The sequence below is a fragment of the Ranitomeya imitator genome, chromosome 10 (assembly GCF_032444005.1).
Source record: "Ranitomeya imitator isolate aRanImi1 chromosome 10, aRanImi1.pri, whole genome shotgun sequence".
NCBI classification, from domain to species: Eukaryota; Metazoa; Chordata; class Amphibia; order Anura; family Dendrobatidae; genus Ranitomeya; species Ranitomeya imitator.
This window is the reverse complement of record NC_091291.1, coordinates 71,948,176-71,971,823: the sequence shown is the minus strand read 5'-3', so window position 1 is coordinate 71,971,823 and position 23,648 is coordinate 71,948,176. Positions and strand designations below refer to the sequence as shown.

General features: G+C 41.8%; 1 protein-coding gene across 14 annotated transcripts in view; it reads left to right on the top strand.

Annotated features, from left to right (window-relative positions):
* The window catches only part of PHLDB1 (pleckstrin homology like domain family B member 1), a 283,627-nt gene that overhangs the window by 224,377 nt on the left and 35,602 nt on the right, over positions 1-23,648 (top strand). For all 14 annotated transcript variants that reach the window (XM_069741034.1, XM_069741030.1, XM_069741029.1 and 11 more), the window contains 2 exons: positions 12,524-12,679; positions 19,737-19,847. In XM_069741034.1, the coding sequence (XP_069597135.1) occupies positions 12,524-12,679; positions 19,737-19,847 (267 nt within the window). The remainder of the gene's footprint in view (positions 1-12,523; positions 12,680-19,736; positions 19,848-23,648) is intronic.

The window sequence follows — 23,648 nt, the reverse complement described above, 5'->3', positions numbered from 1 at the left end:
GAAAGCAAGCACTGGTGAACTCATCAATGCAAAAAGACCTGGGCGCCCACGGAAGACAACAGTGATGGATGATCGCAGAATAATCTCCATGGTGAAGAGAAACCCCTTCACAACAGCCAACCAAGTGAATAACACTCTCCAGGTGGTCGGCGTATCAATATCCAAGTCTACCGTAAAGAGAAGACTGCATGAAAGTAAATACAGAGGGTTCACTGCACGGTGGAAGCCACTCATAAGCATCAAGAATAAAAAGGCTAGACTGGACTTTGCTAAAAAAAAATCTAAAAAAGCCAGCACAGTTCTGGAAGAACATTCTTTGGACAGATGAAACCATGATCAACCTCTACCAGAATGATGGAAAGCGAAAAGTATGGCGAAGGCGTGGTACAGCTCATGATCCAAAGCATACCACATCATCTGTAAAACATGGCTGAGGCAGCGTGATGGCTTGGGCATGCATGGCTGCCAGTGGCACTGGGTCACTAGTGTTTATTGATGATGTGACGCAGGACAGAAGCAGCCAAATGAATTCTGAAGTATTCAGAGACATACTGTGTGCTCAAATCCAGCCAAATGCAGCCAAACTGATTGGTCGTCGTTTCATACTACAGATTGACAATGACCCAAAACATAAAGTCAAAACAACCCAGGAGTTTATTGAAGCAAAGAAGTGGAATATTCTTGAATGGCCAAGTCATTTACCTGATCTCAACCCAATTGAGCATGCATTTCACTTGTTAAAGACTAAACTTCAGACAGAGAGACCCACAAACAAACAGAAACTGAAAACCACCGCAGTGAAGGCCTGGCAGAGCATCAAAAAGGAGGAAAAACAGCATCTGGTGATGTCCATGAGTTCAAGACTTTAGGCAGTCATTGCCAACAAAGGGTTTTCAACCAAGTACTAAAAATGAACATTTTATTTAAAATTATTTAATCTGTACAATTACTTTTGGTCCCTTTAAAAACAGGGTGGCACATGTTAAGGAGCTGAAACTCCTAAACCCTTCATCCAATTTTAATGTGGATACCCTCAAATGAAAGCTGAAAGTCTGAACTTCAACTGCATCTGAATTGTTTTGTTTAAAATTCATTGTGGTAATGTCTATAACCAAAATTAGAAAAATGTTGTCTCTGTCCAAATATATATGGACCTAACTGTGTGTGTATATATATATATATATATATATATATATATATATATATATATATATATATATATATATATATATATATATATATATATATATATATATATATATATATATATATATATATATATACATATATACATATATACATATATATATATACACACACACACACACACACACACACGACTACTTCTTGGGGGATGATAACCCTTTCCTCCTCTCTGTGCACCGATCACAGGGTGTGCCCAGAACACTCCTATAGAGGTCAGCCATCACCGGGCTGTTCTGCACTATGGCCCAAATGTCTGTTGTAGAACATATCTCTATATGTTAACAGCCGCACAGGCAAGTTGAGCCCCCTCCATATTCACAGAAATTGAGATAAAAAAATCTACTATTAGGAAATTAAAAACAATTTGTTAAAACAGTATATGTGATACAAGGAAAGCATCAGAAATAAAGGAAGTCTGTTGGATCCTGTTATGTGTCAGTGAAGTATGTTATGATTTGGATCCAGTGAGAAGCGCGTCCAGCAAAGCTTTCATGGCTTTGTTAAACTCTTCACAACATTTTATGTACACATAAATGTCTATATAGGACTGGTGCCAGCTGTGTTATACAGCCAGCACCTGCCTACAAGTATCACATTCAGATCATTTTCACATTCTCACAGCACATTGAATGTTGAAAAAAAAACAAAAACACTATTGTTTGGATTTTTGGGATTTGGATTTTTTTTTTATTTTTTAGTGCATTATATAGTGAAACTACAACTCATCCCACAAAACAGAAGCCGTCATATAGCTACAGTGGCATGTAAACATTTGGGCACCCCTGGTCAAAATTACTGTTATTGAACAGTCATGCAACTTGAAAAGGAAATGTTCTCTAAAAAGCCTAAAGATGACACATTTCATTTGTATTTTAGGAAAAAATATAGTCGCGGGCAGGGTCCCCTCTCCTCCTGTACAAGTTGTGACTTGTATTGTTCACGATTATTGTACCTGTTTTTATTATGCATAACCCTCCTCACATGTACAGCGCCATGGAATAAATGGCGCTATAATAAAAATAATAATATAGTAAATATTTTACATTTTAAAAATTAAAAACATGCAATGCAAAAGATCAGGCACCCATGGAGATTTGTGTACTCAGATAACTTGGACCAAGGTTTCAGACCTTAATTATCCTTTATATTATGGCTGGTTCACTATCATCGTTGGGAAAGGCCAGGTGACACAAATTTCCCAGCTTTATAAAAACCAAGCCTCCTCTAACCTTGTGCCAAAAAACAGCAGCCATGGGTTCTTCTAAGGAGCTCCCTAGCACTCTGAAAATGAAAATAGTGCAGGCCCAAATGTAATTAATAAATGACAGTTAAGAGGAACAGTGGAGGTCAAGATAGTCCGGAAGAACAAGCAAAATTTCAGGCAAAGCTGCTCATAGGATTGCTAGAGGCAAATCAGAACTCCCGCTTGACTGCAAAAGACCTTCAGAAAGATTTAGCAAACTCTGGAGTTGAGGTACATTGATCTACTGTTCAGAAACACCTGCAGAAATATGGCCTTCATGGAAGAGTCATCAGATGAAAACCTCTCCTGCGTCCTCAACATAAAATTCAGTGTCAAAAGTATTCAAAAGAACATCTAAACAAGCCTGATACATTGTGGACAAAAGTCCTGTGGACTGATGAGGTTAAGGCTACGTTCACATTTGCGTTCTGCCGGGCTGCATCGGGCGCAGCCGCGGCGACGCTTGCGCCATGCGCCCCTATATTTAACATGGGGGGCACATGGACATGCGTTGTGCTGCGTTTTGCGATGCATGCGTTTTTTTTGCCGCAAGCGTGGGGTGCAGAAAACGCAGCAAGTTGCATTTTTTTTGCGTCCTAATTTCGGCAAAAAAGGACGCATGCGTCGCAAAACGCTGCGTTTTAGCGTGCGTTTTGTTGCGTTTTTGTTTGCGTTGTGCGTTGCATCTCCGACGCAACATCGCACAACGCAAATGTGAACGTAGCCTAAAATAGAACTCGTTGGCCACAATGATCAAAGGTATGTGTGGAGAAAAAAGGGCACAGAATTTCAGGAAAAGATCACCACTCAACCATTAAGCACGGGGGTGGATCAATCCCCAATGGGGGTTGTGTTGCAGCCAATGGCACGAGGAACATTTCACAGGTAGAGGGAAAAATAGATTCAGTAAAATTTCAACAAAATCTTAACATAACATCATTTTTAAAAAATAAAAGCTGAAATGGAAACAATGCTCAAAAAAATAAAGGGAACACTTAAACAACAGAATATAACTCCAAGTAAATAACATTTCTGTGAAATCAAACTCCACTTAGGAAGCAACACTTTTTGACAATCAATTTCACATGCTTCTGTGCAAATGGAATAGACAACAGATGGAAATTATTCGCAATTATCAAGGCATCCTCAATAAAGGAATGGTTCTACAGGTGAGGACCACAGACCACATCTCAGTACCAATGCTTTCTGGCTGATGTTTTGGTCACTTTTGAATGTTGGTTGTGCTTTCACACTCGTGGTAACATAAGACGGACTCTACAACCCACACAAGTAACTCAGGTAGTACAGTACATCCAGGATGGAACATCAATGCGAGCTGTGGCAAGAAGGTTTGCTGTGTCTGTCAGCGTAGGGTCCAGAGGCTGGAGGCGCTACCAGGAGACAGGCCAGTACACCAGGAGACGTGGAGGGGGCCGTAGGAGGGCAACAACCCAGCAGGACCGCTACCTCAGCCTTTGTGCAAGGAGGAACAGGAGGAGCACTGCAAGAGCCCTTCAAAATGACCTCCAGCAGGCCACAAATGTGCATGTTTCTGCATAAACGGTTAGAAACCGACTCCATGAGTGCCCGACGTCCACAGATGGGGGTTGTGCTCACAGCCCAACATTGTGCAGGACGCTTGGCATTTGCCACAGAACACCAGGATTGGCAAATTCGCCACTGGCGCCCTGTGCTCTTCACAGACAAAACCAGGTTCACACTGAGCACGTGACAGACGTGACAGAATCTGGAGACACCTTGGAGAGCAATCTGCCTGCAACATCCTTCAGCATGACCGGTTTGGCAGTGGGTCAGTAATGGTGTGGGGTGGCATTTCTTTGGAGGGCCGCACAGCCGTCCATGTGCTCGCCAGAGGTAGCCTGACTGCCATTAGGTACCGAGATGAGATCCTCAGGCCCTTTGGGAGACCATATGCTGATGCGGTAGGTCCTGGGTTCCTCCTAATGCAGGACAATGCCAGACCTCATGTGGCTGGAGTGTGTCAGCAGTTCCTGCAAGATGAAAGCATTGAAGCTATGGACTGGTTCGCCTGTTCCCCAGACCTGAATCCGATTGAACACATCTGGGACATCATGTTTCGCGCCATCCACCAACGTCACATTGCACATGCACCACAGACTGTCCAGGAGATGGTGGATGCTTTAGTCCAGGTCTGGGAGGAGATCCCTCAGGAGACCATCTGTCGCCTCATCAGGAGCATGCCCAGGCATTGTAGGGAGATCATACAGGAACATGGAGGCCACACACACTACTGAACATCTTTTCCTTGTCTTGAGGCATTTCCACTGAAGTTGGATCAGCCTGTAACTTCATTTTCCACTTTGATTTTGAGCATCATTCCAACTCCAGACCTCCGTGGGATATTAGTTGTGATTTACGTTGATCATTGAGCTTTTTTTTGTTCTCAACACATTCCACTGTAATGAATGTAATGAATAAAATGTAATGTAATGAATAAAGATTTAGAACTGGAATATGTTATTCAGTGATATCTAGGATGTGGGATTTTAGTGTTAGCTTTATTTTTTTGAGCAGTGTGTATGTGTGTGTGTATGTATGTATGTGTGTATATGTATGTGTATATATATATATATATATATATATATACATAGCAGCACACCATCATTTTCTTGCAAAAAAAGCTATTTTAATAGCCCATTTATGCGTGACGTCTCGGCTCTGTGTGTGAGCCTTTTTCAAGCCTTGAAAATGGCTCACACAGAGAGCCGAACCGTTGTGCACAAATGGGCTATTAAAATAGCTTTTTTGCAAGAAAATAATGATGTGCTGCTTCTTTGATTTTTTTCTAATATAAGGACTGTCATGTACCTGTGAAGCCCTGCACCCAACTGCTGCCATTGTTCAGGTCCTGCTCTGATAGATATATATATATATATATCATACTAGATAGTGGCCTGATTCTAACGCATCGGGTATTCCAGAATATGCATGTCCACGTAGTATATTGCACAGCCTATGTAGTATATTGCTCAGCCACGTAGTATATTGCCCAGCTGCGTAGTATATTGCCCAGTCACATAGTATATTGGCCAGTCATGTAGTATATTGCCCAGCTACGTAGTATATTGCCCAGCCACGTATGTCACAGGTTAAAAAATAAGAAATAAACATATACTCACCTTCCGAGGGCCCCTTGGTAGTTCAGTCACATGACCGTGACGTCATGGCAGGTCCTTCTCGCGCAGGACTTGTGATGACGTCGAGGTCACATGACTGCGATGTCATCACAGGCCCTGCGCGAGAAGGACATGCCGTGACGTCTCGGTCATGTGCCAGGACGTCATCACAGGCCCTGCGCGCCTGCCGGAGAAGGACCTGTGATGACGTCGCGGTCACATGACCGTGACGTCATGGCAGGTCCTTCTCCCATACACGGCACCGGAACCTGCCGCTTGCATGGAGCGGTCACCGGAGGGTAGCCAGCAGCAGGAAAGGCGCCGGAGGGTGAGTATATAATTTTTTATTTTTTTAAATTATTTTTAACATTAGATGTTTTTACTATTGACGCTGCATAGGCAGCATCAATAGAAAAAACTTGGTCACACAGGGTTAATAGCGGCGGTAAAGGAGTGAGTTACCCGCGGCATAACGCGGTCCGTTACCGCTGACATTAAACCTGTGTGAGCGGTGACTGCGGGGAGTATGGAGTGGGTGCCGGGCGCTGACTGCAGGGGAGGGACTAATCGGACTGTGGCCATCGCTGATTGGTCGCGGCCTCCATGACAGGCAGCTGGCGAGACCAATCAGCGACTCGGATTCCATGACAGACAGAGGCCGCGACCAATGAATATCCGTGACAGACAGAAGGACAGACAGACAGAAAGACGGAAGTGACCCTTAGACAATTATATAGTAGATACATATATACATACAGTACAGACCATAAGTTTGGACACACCTTCTCATTTAAAGATTTTTCATGACTATGAATGAAAATTGTACATTCACACAGAAGGCATCAAAACTATGAATTAACACATGTGGAATTATATACTTCACAAAAAAGTGTGAAACAACTGAAATCATGTGTTATATTCTAGGTTCTTCAAAGTAGCCACTTTTTGCTTTGATGACTGCTTTGCACACTGCTTTGCATTCTCTTGATGAGCTTCAAGAGGTAGTCACCGGGAATGGTCTTCCAACAATCTTGATGGAGTTCCCAGAGATGCTTAGCACTTGTTGGCCCTTTTACCTTCACTTTGCCGTCCAGCTCACCCCAAACCATCTCGATTGGGTTCAGGTCTGGTGATTGTGTAGGCCAGGTCATCTGGCGTAGTACCCCATCACTCTCCTTCTTGGTCAAATAGCCCTTACACAGCCTGGAGGTGTGTTTGGGGTCATTGTCCTGTTGAAAAATAAATGATGGTCCAACTAAACGCAAACCGGATGGAATAACATGCCGCTGCGGAAGATGCTGTGGTAGCCATGCTGGTTCAGTATGCCTTCAATTTTGAATAAATCCCCAACCGTGTCACCAGCAAAGCACCATCACACCTCCTCCTCCATGCTTCACGGTGGGAACCAGGCATGCAGAGTCCATCCGTTCACTATTTCTGCGTCGCACAAAGACACGGTGGTTGGAACCAAAGATCTCAAATTTGGACTCATCAGACCAAAGCACAGATTTCCACTGGACTAAAGTCCATTCCTTGTGTTCTTTAGCCCAAACAAGTATCTTCTGCTTGTTGCCTGTCCTTAGCAGTGGTTTCCTAGTATCTATTTTACCATGAAGGCCTGCTGCACAAATTCTCCTCTTAACAGTTGTTGTAGAGATGTGTCTGCTGCTAGAACTCTGTGTGGCATTGACCTGGTCTCTAATCTGAGCTGCTGTTAACCTGCGATTTCTGAGGCTGGTGACTCGGATAAACTTATCCTCAGAAGCAGAGGTGACTCTTGGTCTTCCTTTCCTGGGGCGGTCCTCATGTGAGCCAGTTTCTTTGTAGCGCTTCTGCACAACACAACTGATGGTCCCAACCCCATTTATAGGGCAAGAAATCCCACTTATTAAACCTGACAGGGCACACCTGTGAAGTGAAAACCATTCCCATTAACTACCTCTTGAAGCTCATCAAGAGAATGCCAAGAGTGTGCAAAGCAGTCATCAAAGCAAAAGGTGGCTACTTTGAAGAACCTAGAATATAAGACATAATTTCTGTTGTTTGTGTTGTTTCACACTTTTTTGTTAAGTATATAATTCCACGTGTTAATTCATAGTTTTGATGCCTTCAGCGTGAATGTACAATTTTCATAGTCATGAAAATACAGAAAAATCTTGAAATGAGAAGGTATGTCCTATCTTTTGCTCTGTACTGTGTGTATATATAATGTGTGTATATATATATATATATATATATATATAGCTCTGGCAAAAATGAAGAGACCTCCACATCAAGGTCGCAAAAAGAATCCACACTTGTATTGTTTGTGTGTGTGTGTGTGTGTATATATATATACAGTGGGGCAAAAAAGTATTTAGTCAGTCAGCAATAGTGCAAGTTCCACCACTTAAAAATATGAGAGGCGTCTGTAATTTACATCATAGGTAGACCTCAACTATGGGAGACAAACTGAGAAAAAAAAATCCAGAAAATCACATTGTCTGTTTTTTTAACATTTTATTTGCATATTATGGTGGAAAATAAGTATTTGGTCAGAAACAAAATTTCATCTCAATACTTTATAATATATCCTTTGTTGGCAATGACAGAGGTCAAACGTTTTCTGTAAGTCTTCACAAGGTTGCCACACACTGTTGTTGGTATGTTGGCCCATTCCTCCATGCAGATCTCCTCTAGAGCAGTGATGTTTTTGGCTTTTCGCTTGGCAACACGGACTTTCAACTCCCTCCAAAGGTTTTCTATAGGGTTGAGATCTGGAGACTGGCTAGGCCACTCTAGGACCTTGAAATGCTTCTTACGAAGCCACTCCTTCGTTGCCCTGGCGGTGTGCTTTGGATCATTGTCATGTTGAAAGACCCAGCCACGTTTCATCTTCAATGCCCTTGCTGATGGAGGTTTGCACTCAAAATCTCACGATACATGGCCCCATTCATTCTTTCATGTACCCGGATCAGTCGTCCTGGACCCTTTGCAGAGAAACAGCCCCAAAGCATGATGTTTCCACCACCATGCTTTACAGTAGGTATGGTGTTTGATGGATGCAACTCAGTATTCTTTTTCCTCCAAACACGACAAGTTGTGTTTCTACCAAACAGTTCCAGTTTTGTTTCATCAGACCATAGGACATTCTCCCAAAACTCCTCTGGATCATCCAAATGCTCTCGAGCAAACTTCAGACGGGCCCGGACATGTACTGGCTTAAGCAGTGGGACACGTCTGGCACTGCAGGATCTGAGTCCATGGTGGCGTAGTGTGTTACTTATGGTAGGCCTTGTTACATTGGTCCCAGCTCTCTGCAGTTCATTCACTAGGTCCCCCCGCGTGGTTCTGGGATTTTTGCTCACCGTTCTTGTGATCATTCTGACCCCACGGGGTGGGATTTTGCGTGGAGCCCCAGATCGAGGGAGATTATCAGTGGTCTTGTATGTCTTCCATTTTCTAATTATTGCTCCCACTGTTGATTTCTTCACTCCAAGCTGGTTGGCTATTGCAGATTCAGTCTTCCCAGCCTGGTGCAGGGCTACAATTTTGTTTCAGGTGTCCTTTGACAGCTCTTTGGTCTTCACCATAGTGGAGTTTGGAGTCAGACTATTTGAGGGTGTGCACAGGTGTCTTTTTATACTGATAACAAGTTTAAACAGGTGCCATTACTACAGGTAATGAGTGGAGGAAAGAGGAGACTCTTAAAGAAGAAGTTACAGGTCTGTGAGAGCCAGAAATCTTGATTGTTTGTTTCTGACCAAATACTTATTTTCCACCATAATATGCAAATAAAATGTTAAAAAAACATACAATGTGATTTTCTGGATTTTTTTTTCTCAGTTTGTCTCCCATAGTTGAGGTCTACCTATGATGTAAATTACAGACGCCTCTCATCTTTTTAAGTGGTGGAACTTGCACTATTGCTGACTGACTAAATACTTTTTTGCCCCACTGTATATATAATATACTAGATGGTGGCCCCATGCTAACGCATTGGGTATTCTAGAATATGCATGTCCATGTAGTATATTGTCCAGCCACGTAGTATATTGTCCAGCCACGTAACATATTGCCCAGTTACGTAGTATATTGCCCAGTGACGTAGTATACAGCACAGAACCACGTAGTATATTGCACAGCGACGTAGTATACAGCACAGAGCCACGTAGTATATTGCCCAGTCACGTAGTATATTGCCCAGCTACGTAGTATATTGCCCAGCCACGTATGTCACAGGTTAAAAAATAAACATGTACTCACCTTCCGAGGGAGCCCTTGTCCTTGTAGTCATGTCGCCTGTGTGAGCGTCGCGAGGAGCGGGAAAGGCGGCGGAAGGTGAGTATATGATGAATTTTTTTTATTATTATTATTTTTAACATTAGTTCCTTTTACTATTGATGCTGCATAGGCAGAATCAATAGTAAAAACTTGGTCACACAGGGTTAATAGCGGCGGTAACGGAGTCCGTTACCGCTTGCATTAACCCTGTGTGAGCGGTGACTGCGGGGAGTATGGAGCGAGCGCCGGGCACTGACTGCAGGGGAGTAGGGAGGGACTAATCGGACTGTGGCCGTCGCTGATTGGTCACGGCAGCCATGACAGGCAGCTGGCGAGACCAATCAGCGATTTGGATTCCATGACAGACAGAGGCCGCGACCAATGAACATCAATGACAGAAAGAAGGACAGACAAAAGGGACAGACAGAAAGATGGAAGTGACCCTTAGACAATTATATAGTGTGTATGTATGTATATATATATATATATATATATATATATATATATAATCGTATACAGTACAAGTGTGGAATCTTTTTGCAACAGATAAGCTTGACGGAATTTAGATTGTGAGCCCCAGTAGTGAAGTCTGGAAAGCGCTGCGGAATTAATGGCACTGTGTTAGTGAAATATATATATATATATATATTATGTGTATGTATATATATATATATATATATATATATATATATATATATATATATATATAATATATATGTGTGTATTTATATATATATATATGTTATTATATAGTATTATTCACTTATATAGCGCCATTAATTCTGCAGCGCTTTCCAGACATCACTATTGAGGCTCACAATCTAAATTCCCTGTCAGCATATCACCTGTCGGAAAAATAATCCACACTTGTACAGTATTTGAAGGCTCAGTGATTTATTTTTTTAATCCACAGCTTTTGCAGAGTTCTTCCCCTGTCTTTTGAGGATTCCAATTGCTATATGAAGTGTGAGATCCTCTGCAAAAAAGCTGACAAAACCAATCTTTTAAAATCTTACAACATTTTTCATTTTTACAAATCAAATAAACAAAACCATACTCTCCCTTCCACCATACTGTAAAATGGGCTTAATATTAGTCTGTGTGAGAAACAGTGGTTTAAAACATTTTTAAATAATCATTAGCCAATGAAAATAATGAGACAGACATTTCTATCCAGACTGTGGGCCAAACTCTGACATTAACAAGAAATCTTACAAAGAAAGGATCATCAACAACTGTATTGCCTTTGGAAAAGTATGGCTTGATTCCTATATAGCTTGTAGTAGCTAGGCACAGTACAGCTGAGCTGTTTTATGCCTGCAGCTAAAAGATCAGTGATGTGAAGCTGCAAATTCCACTCTATTGATGCATATGGCAGAAGGTAATCCGGATAATCTTCTGCCATATGAATCAACAGATCAGCATTTGCAGTTTTGCATCATTGATCTTGAAAGCAGCAGGCAACAAACACAGCTCAGCCCTGCTTGTCTCAGTTGTGCTGTGCCCAGATATAGAAAGATGCACAGACAGAGCAGAATGAAGTGCAGGACGATTCCTGCTGCATACCAGCTACCAGAGAAATGGTGTAAAAAGACACATGATAATGTAGAAGATAAAATAGGTCAGGTGTACAGGACCATTCCATGCACAGGCTAGAGGGTATTTCAAACATAGATTTAGCTTGATGAAGTGCCAAAACTGTGGTGGATGCAGCTGAGTAGAGCATAGCAGAGTTGTGTTGGAAGCATGTGCTGTTTTACACATTCATCAATCAGCCAGCTTCCAATACAGCTCTGAGTCTTCTAGGTGGGCTAGTCAGGAGCACACAGGAAAGGGAGAGAGGGGTCTGTAGCACTGAGGAGAAGCAGGGTGCTGCTGGTAACTGTAGGACCACCTATTCAGCTATATAAAGCTGGATGCACAGAGATGAAAGACAAAAAGGTAGAAGAATCTTTTTATGTTGGGCTCAGTCTATAAACAATAAGTACGGTACACGATCCATTTACTGTGCTTTGTGAAAAATAATGTGCATAAGGCCTTTTCAACAGTCATTCCCAAGATCACACGTGCACAGTGACTGTACGGATGCACTCAGTGCCTGCACCTCACGTGGCCCCATGTGGAGCCCAACATAACGAATGTCGTGGAGATATTCTCCCCCAGTTGTAATGCTCAGTAATACAGTATGTGTTGGAGAATGACCCCATCCCCTCTGAGATGTACGGCACCATAGTCGGGCCCTATAAAAGCCCTTCAGTGCCACATTATGGCTCCAGCTAAGATTGTAAGGAGCCATAACGTGCTTCTGTGCATGAGCCTTATGACAATCTTCTATGTAGTGTTTGTTTTCTTTATCGCTCGCCTCAATCCTCATCTTTGACTTCCTTTAGTTGGCAGCAAGCATGCGGCCACCTTGTGCTTTGTCCTTCGTTTCTTGTGTCTTTTAGATGTCTGTGGTGTGTTTGCATGGATGTGGTGGAATATTGTTGTGTAGCCAGCGTCCTGTGCACTTAGGACCTTTTCATATAATTTATGCATTTTTCATTCTGCTCCATGACTGCTTCCTGTGATGCTTTCCTTGCTGGGAATCTAGTGCACTTTCAGTACTAAACAACATTTTGATTAATATCAGCCACTTACGTCCGTTATGTAGGAATCTGAGCACCTCGAGACACAGATGAAACTGTTTGAAGATCTGGAGTTCCAGCAGCTGGAGAAGGAGAGTCGTCTGGAAGAAGAACGAGAAACTACAAGCCAGCAGCTACTGAAGAATAAAGGGGACTGCCAGAGGAGTATCGCTCACAGGAAAGTAAGTGCCTGGCATGTACGTGTGTGTGTATTCAGTGCTCAGCCGAAATCAGTACACCCCCTCTGAAAAGTACGATTTTAAGGCCATATTCACACGGTCAGTATTTTACCTCAGTATTTGTAAGCGAAGATCAGGAGTGGAATAATCAGAGGGAAAGTAACACACGGTCAGTATTTTACCTCAGTATTTGTAAGCCAAGATCAGGAGTGGAATGATCAGAGGGAAAGTAACACACGGTCAGTATTTTACCTCAGTATTTGTAAGCGAAGATCAGGAGTGGAATAATCAGAGGGAAAGTAACACACGGTCAGTATTTTACCTCAGTATTTGTAAGCGAAGATCAGGAGTGGAATAATCAGAGGGAAAGTAACACACGGTCAGTATTTTACCTCAGTATTTGTAAGCCAAGATCAGGAGTGGAATAATCAGAGGGAAAGTAACACACGGTCAGTATTTTACCTCAGCATTTGTAAGCGAAGATCAGGAGTGGAATAATCAGAGGGAAAGTAACACACGGTCAGTATTTTACCTCAGCATTTGTAAGCGAAGATCAGGAGTGGAATAATCAGAGGAAAAGTAATACACGGTCAGTATTTTACCTCAGTATTTGTAAGCCAAGATCAGGAGTGGAATAATCAGAGGGAAAGTAACACACGGTCAGTATTTTACCTCAGTATTTGTAAGCGAAGATCAGGAGTGGAATAATCAGAGGGAAAGTAACACACGGTCAGTATTTTACCTCAGTATTTGTAAGCGAAGATCAGGAGTGGAATAATCAGAGGGAAAGTAACACACGGTCAGTATTTTACCTCAGTATTTGTAAGCCAAGATCAGGAGTGGAATAATCAGAGGGAAAGTAACACACGGTCAGTATTTTACCTCAGCATTTGTAAGCGAAGATCAGGAGTGGAATAATCAGAGGGAAAGTAACACACGGTCAGTATTTTACCTCAGCATTTGTAAGCGAAGATCAGGAGTGGAATAATCAGAGGAAAAGTAATACACGGTCAGTATTTTACCTCAGTATTTGTAAGCCAAGATCAGGAGTGGAATAATCAGAGGGAAAGTAACACACGGTCAGTATTTTACCTCAGCATTTGTAAGCGAAGATCAGGAGTGGAATAATCAGAGGGAAAGTAACACACGGTCAGTATTTTACCTCAGCATTTGTAAGCGAAGATCAGGAGTGGAATAATCAGAGGGAAAGTAACACATGGTCAGTATTTTACCTCAGTATTTGTAAGCGAAGATCAGGAGTGGAATAATCAGAGGGAAAGTAACACACGGTCAGTATTTTACCTCAGCATTTGTAAGCGAAGATCAGGAGTGGAATAATCAGAGGGAAAGTAACACACGGTCAGTATTTTACCTCAGCATTTGTAAGCGAAGATCAGGAGTGGAATAATCAGAGGAAAAGTAATACACGGTCAGTATTTTACCTCAGTATTTGTAAGCCAAGATCAGGAGTGGAATAATCAGAGGGAAAGTAACACACGGTCAGTATTTTACCTCAGCATTTGTAAGCGAAGATCAGGAGTGGAATAATCAGAGGGAAAGTAACACACGGTCAGTATTTTACCTCAGCATTTGTAAGCGAAGATCAGGAGTGGAATAATCAGAGGGAAAGTAACACATGGTCAGTATTTTACCTCAGTATTTGTAAGCGAAGATCAGGAGTGGAATAATCAGAGGGAAAGTAATACACGGTCAGTATTTTACCTCAGTATTTGTAAGCCAAGATCAGGAGTGGAATAATCAGAGGGAAAGTAACACACGGTCAGTATTTTACCTCAGTATTTGTAAGCGAAGATCAGGAGTGAAATAATCAGAGGGAAAGTAACACACGGTCAGTATTTTACCTCAGCATTTGTAAGCGAAGATCAGGAGTGGAATAATCAGAGGGAAAGTAACACACGGTCAGTATTTTACCTCAGCATTTGTAAGCGAAGATCAGGAGTGGAATAATCAGAGGGAAAGTAACACACGGTCAGTATTTTACCTCAGCATTTGTAAGCGAAGATCAGGAGTGGAATAATCAGAGGGAAAGTAACACACGGTCAGTATTTTACCTCAGCATTTGTAAGCGAAGATCAGGAGTGGAATAATCAGAGGGAAAGTAACACACGGTCAGTATTTTACCTCAGTATTTGTAAGCGAAGATCAGGAGTGGAATAATCAGAGGGAAAGTAACACACGGTCAGTATTTTACCTCAGTATTTGTAAGCGAAGATCAGGAGTGGAATAATCAGAGGGAAAGTAACACACGGTCAGTATTTTACCTCAGTATTTGTAAGCGAAGATCAGGAGTGGAATAATCAGAGGGAAAGTAACACACGGTCAGTATTTTACCTCAGTATTTGTAAGCCAAGATCAGGAGTGGAATAATCAGAGGGAAAGTAACACACGGTCAGTATTTTACCTCAGCATTTGTAAGCGAAGATCAGGAGTGGAATAATCAGAGGGAAAGTAACACACGGTCAGTATTTTACCTCAGCATTTGTAAGCGAAGATCAGGAGTGGAATAATCAGAGGAAAAGTAATACACGGTCAGTATTTTACCTCAGTATTTGTAAGCCAAGATCAGGAGTGGAATAATCAGAGGGAAAGTAACACACGGTCAGTATTTTACCTCAGCATTTGTAAGCGAAGATCAGGAGTGGAATAATCAGAGGGAAAGTAACACACGGTCAGTATTTTACCTCAGCATTTGTAAGCGAAGATCAGGAGTGGAATAATCAGAGGGAAAGTAACACATGGTCAGTATTTTACCTCAGTATTTGTAAGCGAAGATCAGGAGTGGAATAATCAGAGGGAAAGTAACACACGGTCAGTATTTTACCTCAGCATTTGTAAGCGAAGATCAGGAGTGGAATAATCAGAGGGAAAGTAACACACGGTCAGTATTTTACCTCAGCATTTGTAAGCGAAGATCAGGAGTGGAATAATCAGAGGAAAAGTAATACACGGTCAGTATTTTACCTCAGTATTTGTAAGCCAAGATCAGGAGTGGAATAATCAGAGGGAAAGTAACACACGGTCAGTATTTTACCTCAGCATTTGTAAGCGAAGATCAGGAGTGGAATAATCAGAGGGAAAGTAACACACGGTCAGTATTTTACCTCAGCATTTGTAAGCGAAGATCAGGAGTGGAATAATCAGAGGGAAAGTAACACATGGTCAGTATTTTACCTCAGTATTTGTAAGCGAAGATCAGGAGTGGAATAATCAGAGGGAAAGTAATACACGGTCAGTATTTTACCTCAGTATTTGTAAGCCAAGATCAGGAGTGGAATAATCAGAGGGAAAGTAACACACGGTCAGTATTTTACCTCAGTATTTGTAAGCGAAGATCAGGAGTGAAATAATCAGAGGGAAAGTAACACACGGTCAGTATTTTACCTCAGCATTTGTAAGCGAAGATCAGGAGTGGAATAATCAGAGGGAAAGTAACACACGGTCAGTATTTTACCTCAGCATTTGTAAGCGAAGATCAGGAGTGGAATAATCAGAGGGAAAGTAACACACGGTCAGTATTTTACCTCAGCATTTGTAAGGCTAGGTTCACATTGCGTCAAGTACATGGCGTCAAACGGATGCGTTAAACGCATGTACAGAAACGGAGCAAAAATATGTGAAATTCGTCGTCACGGTAACGCTAGCGTTAACGCATGTGATCGCGTTTTTTCATTTTGATGTCCGTTTACGAAGTATCCGTTTGTCTGCGTTTGTCACTGTCAATAAAGTTGTTCTTTTTTTTTTGTTGGTAAATATTGGATAGAATATTTCTATTTTATATTTACCACTGGCAGTTGTGGCGACGACAGACGGCTAGGGACCTTTTTTCTTTTTTTGTCCTCCTTGTGCCACAACCTATTGTGTATGTAAAATGTAAAAAAAAATATTTTAACATTAAATAATGTTAACATTCATTCTACGGCAAAACACTCTGTCACGTGCAGGAGACTTTGTGTGAGTGGGATATTTTAATGGCCGAAGTCACATTTCCTGTCACATGACCACATGTGACCACCTTCAAAAGCTATTAAAACGTGTGGTTCTATTTGGAAATTTTTCATGATTTGCGTCTGACTGCGTTTGCCATAGCCTTCTATGGCAGAATGAACGCTTCCGTTAGTAGTGCGTTAGCTTGGCCGGACCCGAAAACGCTGCAAGCCGCGTTGAAGGTCCGTCAGAAAAAAAACGTTATGTGACAAACGCATACCAATTTAGGGATGCGTCACGATGCGTCAGACAATGCAAGTCTATGGGCGCGTTAGTATGTGCGTTACATTGCGTTTTTACTACTTAAAAACGAGTCCGTTAGACGGACACACCTAGCGCAATGTGAACCCAGCCTAAGCGAAGATCAGGAGTGGAATAATCAGAGGGAAAGTAACACACGGTCAGTATTTTACCTCAGCATTTGTAAGCGAAGATCAGGAGTGGAATAATCAGAGGGAAAGTAACACACGGTCAGTATTTTACCTCAGTATTTGTAAGCGAAGATCAGGAGTGGAATAATCAGAGGGAAAGTAACACACGGTCAGTATTTTACCTCAGTATTTGTAAGCGAAGATCAGGAGTGGAATAATCAGAGGGAAAGTAATACACGGTCAGTATTTTACCTCAGTATTTGTAAGCCAAGATCAGGAGTGGAATAATCAGAGGGAAAGTAACACACGGTCAGTATTTTACCTCAGTATTTGTAAGCGAAGTTCAGGAGTGAAATAATCAGAGGGAAAGTAACACACGGTCAGTATTTTACCTCAGCATTTGTAAGCGAAGATCAGGAGTGGAATAATCAGAGGGAAAGTAACACACGGTCAGTATTTTACCTCAGCATTTGTAAGCGAAGATCAGGAGTGGAATAATCAGAGGGAAAGTAACACACGGTCAGTATTTTACCTCAGCATTTGTAAGCGAAGATCAGGAGTGGAATAATCAGAGGGAAAGTAACACACGGTCAGTATTTTACCTCAGCATTTGTAAGCGAAGATCAGGAGTGGAATAATCAGAGGGAAAGTAACACGTCACCACTTCTGTATTATCACCCACTCCTGGTTTTGGCTTACACATACTGAGGTAAAATACTGACCAGATACTGATAGTGTGACCGTGGCCTTATCCACATCTCACTGAACACAACAACAATTTCCAATATTTTTTAAAGATTGAGTTTCATAGAACATTTTTTTTAACTCATAACATGACCTTAAGGTTAATAATTTAACTTTCATTACAAAATCTTCAGTTGTACTCAAATTAGTTGAAGCAAAAATGAGTACACCCACATCAAAAACTACTACATCTAGCAATATGTATGACCCCCATGATTTTTAAGGACCGCACCAATTATTCTTGGCATAAAATGAACAAGTCGAAGATTTGTGTTTTGAATCATTGTCAGGTTAGATAAGAGCACGTTTACCAAGGGCATGGAGTGATTGCCACAAAAGAGGACTAAAAATCCTCCAAAAATTCAAAAATACAGCTGAAAAAGGGCAGCACCGCGTACCTGCCCAGGTGTCTGAACAAATGCACCACAGGATGCAGCCAACCCATGTAGCAAAGATGTTGGCAATAGGGTGCAGCCGGCATGTTGGGTCTTGTATACAGGGGTGTTCACATGGGATGCATTGAGAGAGTGCTGGCCAGTCCACCTAATCGAATAGTATGGGTGTGACTAATGGGTTGAGAACCAGACACTATGCATTACCTTCATGTAAACAGCACCCTATACAGGCCTCTATTGTGCAAATGTATACTAAGCAGTCACCCTCTCAATGAATGGGAAGGTGGTGAGTGGATGTCTATTTAGTGTTTTGCACTTGTATTTTGCAACATCCTTACTATATGGGCTGGCTGCATCCTGTAGTGCATTTGTTCAGAGACTTGGGCAGGTTAGCGGTGCTGCCTTTTTCAGCGGCATGGAGTTATGGTTGCATCTTCTCTTTCAATATTTGGCAGTAGATCTGAAAATTCATGATCCCGTCAATGATATGTAGCTCCCAACACGAGCAGCGCTCGTGCAGCCCCTCATAACGACACTGCCTCCACCATGCTTCACTGTATGCAACATTCTTGTCTTTTGTACTCCTCATCTTTGTGACACCATTCAATTTTGAAGTCATCAGTTCCAAAAACCTTTATCTTGGTTTCATCACTTCAGAGCAGGAGCAGATAGATGATTGGTGCAATCACAGGGGCCCAAAAGGTAAGGGGGCCACTTCAATCTCCCAAGCAGGTGGAGTTGTGCATTATGAGGAGCTATTGGATTGCAAAGAACCCTTGTATTGTGCATTGTTCTTGCCTCAGGGCTGCCCCACTAGTGTGTCTGTCCCTGTTGCAGAACAGAATATAGTCCCAATTGTCTTCACTCTCTCCATTTGCCTTTCTTCTTCTTTAGCTAACTGCAGTGAGGTTGTATATATCAAATTTTTTTTTTCAAGTCTTCTCATCAGAAGATTCTCCTGTTTAGGTGTTAACTTTCATGGTCAGCCTGGATGTCCCTATGAGATGGTTGCATTACCATCTTCGTCCCTGTGAGATGGTTGCAGTACCATCTTGATTAAATGTTTGTATCACGTTTTCTACAGTATTCTGACTGATGAGTTAAGCTTTGATGATAATCTCGTAACCTTCACCTTTCTTGTGTAAAGAAATTATTTTATTTCTCAGATCTTCTAACATTTCTCTTCCATGTGGTGCCATTGCTGACAGCCTGAAATGGGAAGGGGTTTTCTTTATGTAACGCCCTTTATAGTCAACTGTCTGCTAGACACCTGTTTTGTCAATTAGACTTCCATGTGATTGAATTATTGTTAATTGCATTTTTGTAGTCTAAACATTTATAGCTTGGTGCCCAAGACTTTCAATGGGGTGTACTCCTTTTTACAACATGGTCGTGAATTAATTTTATTAAAAATGTACTTTTTGGGGGTGTACTCATTTTATGCTGAGCACTGTGTGTGTGTGTGTATATAATTTTTAGTATAAAGTGAATACATGGTATGTTGAGCGTCACCCGATGTCTGATGTGTATCACTACATCTCTCAGGAGCGTCTTGCTGCGTTGGAGCAACAGGCCAATCAGATCCGTCTCCAGGCCGCACAGGATGCGGACCATCTTGGTCAGGAGAGAAGTGCTGCGTTGCTGCAGCTACACAAGGTAACCTGGACACATTGTAATGCTAATAAAGAGAAGTGGCTTTATTACAACCCAGATAACTCAGCGTAATGGCTAGAGATCGCTTTTTTCTTGGAAAAGAATCATTATTATATATGTTAGTTGTTCTCTTCAGTTAATAAACTTGCATTGTGTTTCAGTCTGCAATCTTCATTCCGTCAGTGATTTTCAGTCCCCCTGATATTCAGTTTGCAGCATGATCCAAGTTTCCTACTTCTCCTGTGAGCATGTCTCTCTGTAATACAGGCTGGATGTGAGCTCTGTGTATTCAGGGGCTGAGGTTTTCAGCTGCTAATATATCATCAGTTTCCTCCTTTTCTATAGATGGTTTCTTTGCTCTCCTTGAGATACTGTCCACACTCTCCATGCTGTTAATAGGTGTACAGACCCTTCTGGGCTTCTGCCTCTGGCTGTGTTCACAATGCTTTTTTTTTTGTTGTTGCCATTTTCCAAACACAAGGTAAAATTATAGTGTTTTCAACATGTTTCTGGAAAATCAAGACAAAAAACAACTCCTGTCCACAGCCTTAGGGCTCATTTCCACTTGCGAGTAAAACGGACGAGTGCAATCCGATAAAAAATCGGATTGCACTCGGACCAATGTTATTCAATAGGTGTCTTTTCATTTGCGATTTTTTTTCTCAGCCGAAATCGGACTGAGAAAAAAATCGCAGCATGCTGCGATTTGCTGCAAGTCTCGGATGAGACTCGCCAATGCAAGTCAATGGGTGCAATAAAAAAAAACGCATGGCATACGGAACATCCGTATTCCATCCGTTTTTTACGGATACCTTACCATTCTGTGTCATAGAACACTGTAAATAGTCCTGTAAATGACTGTATAAAAATAGTTGCAGAGAAAAATAACGGATTGCATACGGATGTAAAACGGATAGTGCAATTAAAAAAATCGCATTGAACTCGCATCACAAACGCATGACAAACGCATACTTTTCATCCCTTTTTTCGGTCCAGATTACGGACCGATTTGTCTATCACAAGTGGAAATGAGCCCTTAGGGCTCATCTCCACTTGCTAGGAAAACGGACGAGTGCAATCCGATAAAAAATCGGATTGCACTCGGACCAATGTTAATCAATATGTGACACTCGATTTGCGATTTTTTTCCCAGCCGAAATCGGACTGAGAAAAATCTGTGTCGGCTGAGAAAAAAATCGCAGCATGCTGCGTATTGCTGAGATTCTCGGACGAGACTCGCCAATGCAAGTCAATGGGTGCGAGAAAAAAAACGCACAGCACTCGCACCATGCGAGTGCTGTCCGATTTTTACGCACCCGTGTCCTTAGAAAAGCCGGCAATTCAGCGCAGAGTACAGTAAAATTACACTGACAGGTTAGATGAGAGTAGATATATACACATAGAATAGGTATATATACATATATATATGTCAGTGAGACACCTATATATATATATTTATATTTAATGCAGCGTGAGATAGCTTTAAAGCTGGTAATTCAATTACCGGCTTTTGCTTTCTCCTTCACAAACCCGACATGATATGAGACCTGGTTTACATACAGTAAACCATCTCATATCACCATTTTTTTTGCATATTCTACACTACTAATGTTAGTAGTGTGTATATGCAAAATTTGGGCGTTCTAGCAATTATATTTAAGGGTTAAATGGTGGAAAAAATTGGCGTGGGCTCCCGCACAATTTTCTCCGCCAGAGTAGTAAAGCCAGTGACTGAGGGCAGATATTAATAGCCTGGAGAGGGTCCATGGTTATTGGCCCCCCCCTGGCTAAAAATATCTGCCCCCAGCCACCCCAGAAAAGGCACATCTGGAAGATGCGCCTATTCTGGCACTTGGCCACTCTCTTCCCATTCCCGTGTAGCGGTGGGATATGGGGTAATGAAGGGTTAATGCCACCTTGCTATTGTAAGGTGACATTAAGCCTAATTAATAATGGAGAGGCGTCAATTATGACACCTATCCATTATTAATCCAATTGAATGAAAGGGTTAAATAAAACACAAACACATTATTTAAAATTATTTTAATGAAATAAAAACAATGGTTGTTGGAGTATTTTATTCTACGCCCAATCCAATCACTGAAAACCCTCGTTCTGTGAAAGAAAAAACATAATAAACCAACAATATACTTACCCTCCGCAGATCTGTAACGTCCAACGATGTAAATCCTTCTGAAGGGGTTAAATCATTTTGCAGCAAGGAGGTTTGCTAATGCAGGCTGCTGGGAGCCTTCTAGGAAATTTCCCACGATCTATGAACAGCCAGCAGAGGGCGCCTCACCGCAAATGAAGCTAAATATAGCTCATTGATCTATATTTAGACTCATTCCCAGGGGTTTTGCAGCGAGGAGCAGCCTGCATTAGCAAACCTCCTTGCTGCAAAATGATTTAACCCCTTCAGAAGGATTTACATCGTTGGACGTTACAGATCTGCGGAGGGTAAGTATATTGTTGGTTTATTATGTTTTTTCTTTCACAGAACGAGGGTCTTCAGTGATTGGATTGGGCGTAGAATAAAATACTCCAACAACCATTGTTTTTATTTCATTAAAATAATTTTTAATAATGTGTGTGTGTATTTTTTTAACCCTTTCTTTCAATTGGATTAATAATGGATAGGTGTCATAATTGACGCCTCTCCATTATTAATTAGGCTTAATGTCACCTTACAATTGCAAGGTGCCATTAACCCTTCATTACCCCATATCCCACCGCTACACGGGAATGGGAAGAGAGTGGCCAAGTGCCAGAATAGGCGCATCTTCCAGATGTGCCTTTTCTGGGGTGGCTGGGGGCAGGTGTTTTTAGCCAGGGGGGGGCAATAACCATGGACCCTCTCCAGGCTATTAATATCTGCCCTCAGTCACTGGCTTTACTACTCTGGCGGAGAAAATTGTGCGGGAGCCCACGCCAATTTTTTCCGCCATTTAACCCTTAAATATAATAGCTAGAACGCCCAAATTTTGCATATACACACTACTAACATTAGTAGTGTGGAATATGCAAAAAAAATGGTGATATGAGATGGTTTACTGTATGTAAACCAGGTCTCATATCATGTCGGGGTTGTGAAGGAGAAAGCAAAAGCCGGTAATTGAATTACCAGCTTTAAAGCTATCTAGCGCTGCATTAAATATAAATATATATATATAGGTGTCTCCCTGACATATATATATGTATATATACCTATTCTATGTGTATATATCTACTCTAATCTAACCTGTCACTGTGATTTTACTGTACTCTGCGCTGAATTACCGGCTTTTCAAAGGAGACCCGTGCGTAAAAATCGGACAGCAATACGGATGTCATACGGATGTTGCGATAAAAAAATCGCATGACACTCGCATGGCACTCGCAGACGTTACATCAGTTTTTTCGGTCCGTAAATCGGACCGTTTTTTTATCACACAAGTGGAGATGAGCCCTTACACTGAGAAAATGGTGGGGAGAGCTGTCAGGACTGAGCAGGAGCTCTGTAAGACTTGTAACGTTTTTGCAGAGCGCTCAGCTAGATGAAGGACTTGCAGACACTGCAGCAGCAAAATGGTAGAAAAGGGTTAATGGCAACTATTTAGAAAGATGCTTAACTTTTCATTTAGGAATCACATGAAGAATAAAAACAATTGTGTGAAGGTGTGCATAGCCTTTAACCCAACACCCACAGTACAAGTATGGTGTATGGAGCGGGCGTACTGGATGAGCTCGGCTCATACCTGGCAGGTAATGTCTGTGTGCTACAGCCAGCACCTGCCTCTAACACGTGGATCGCTGCTCTACCTG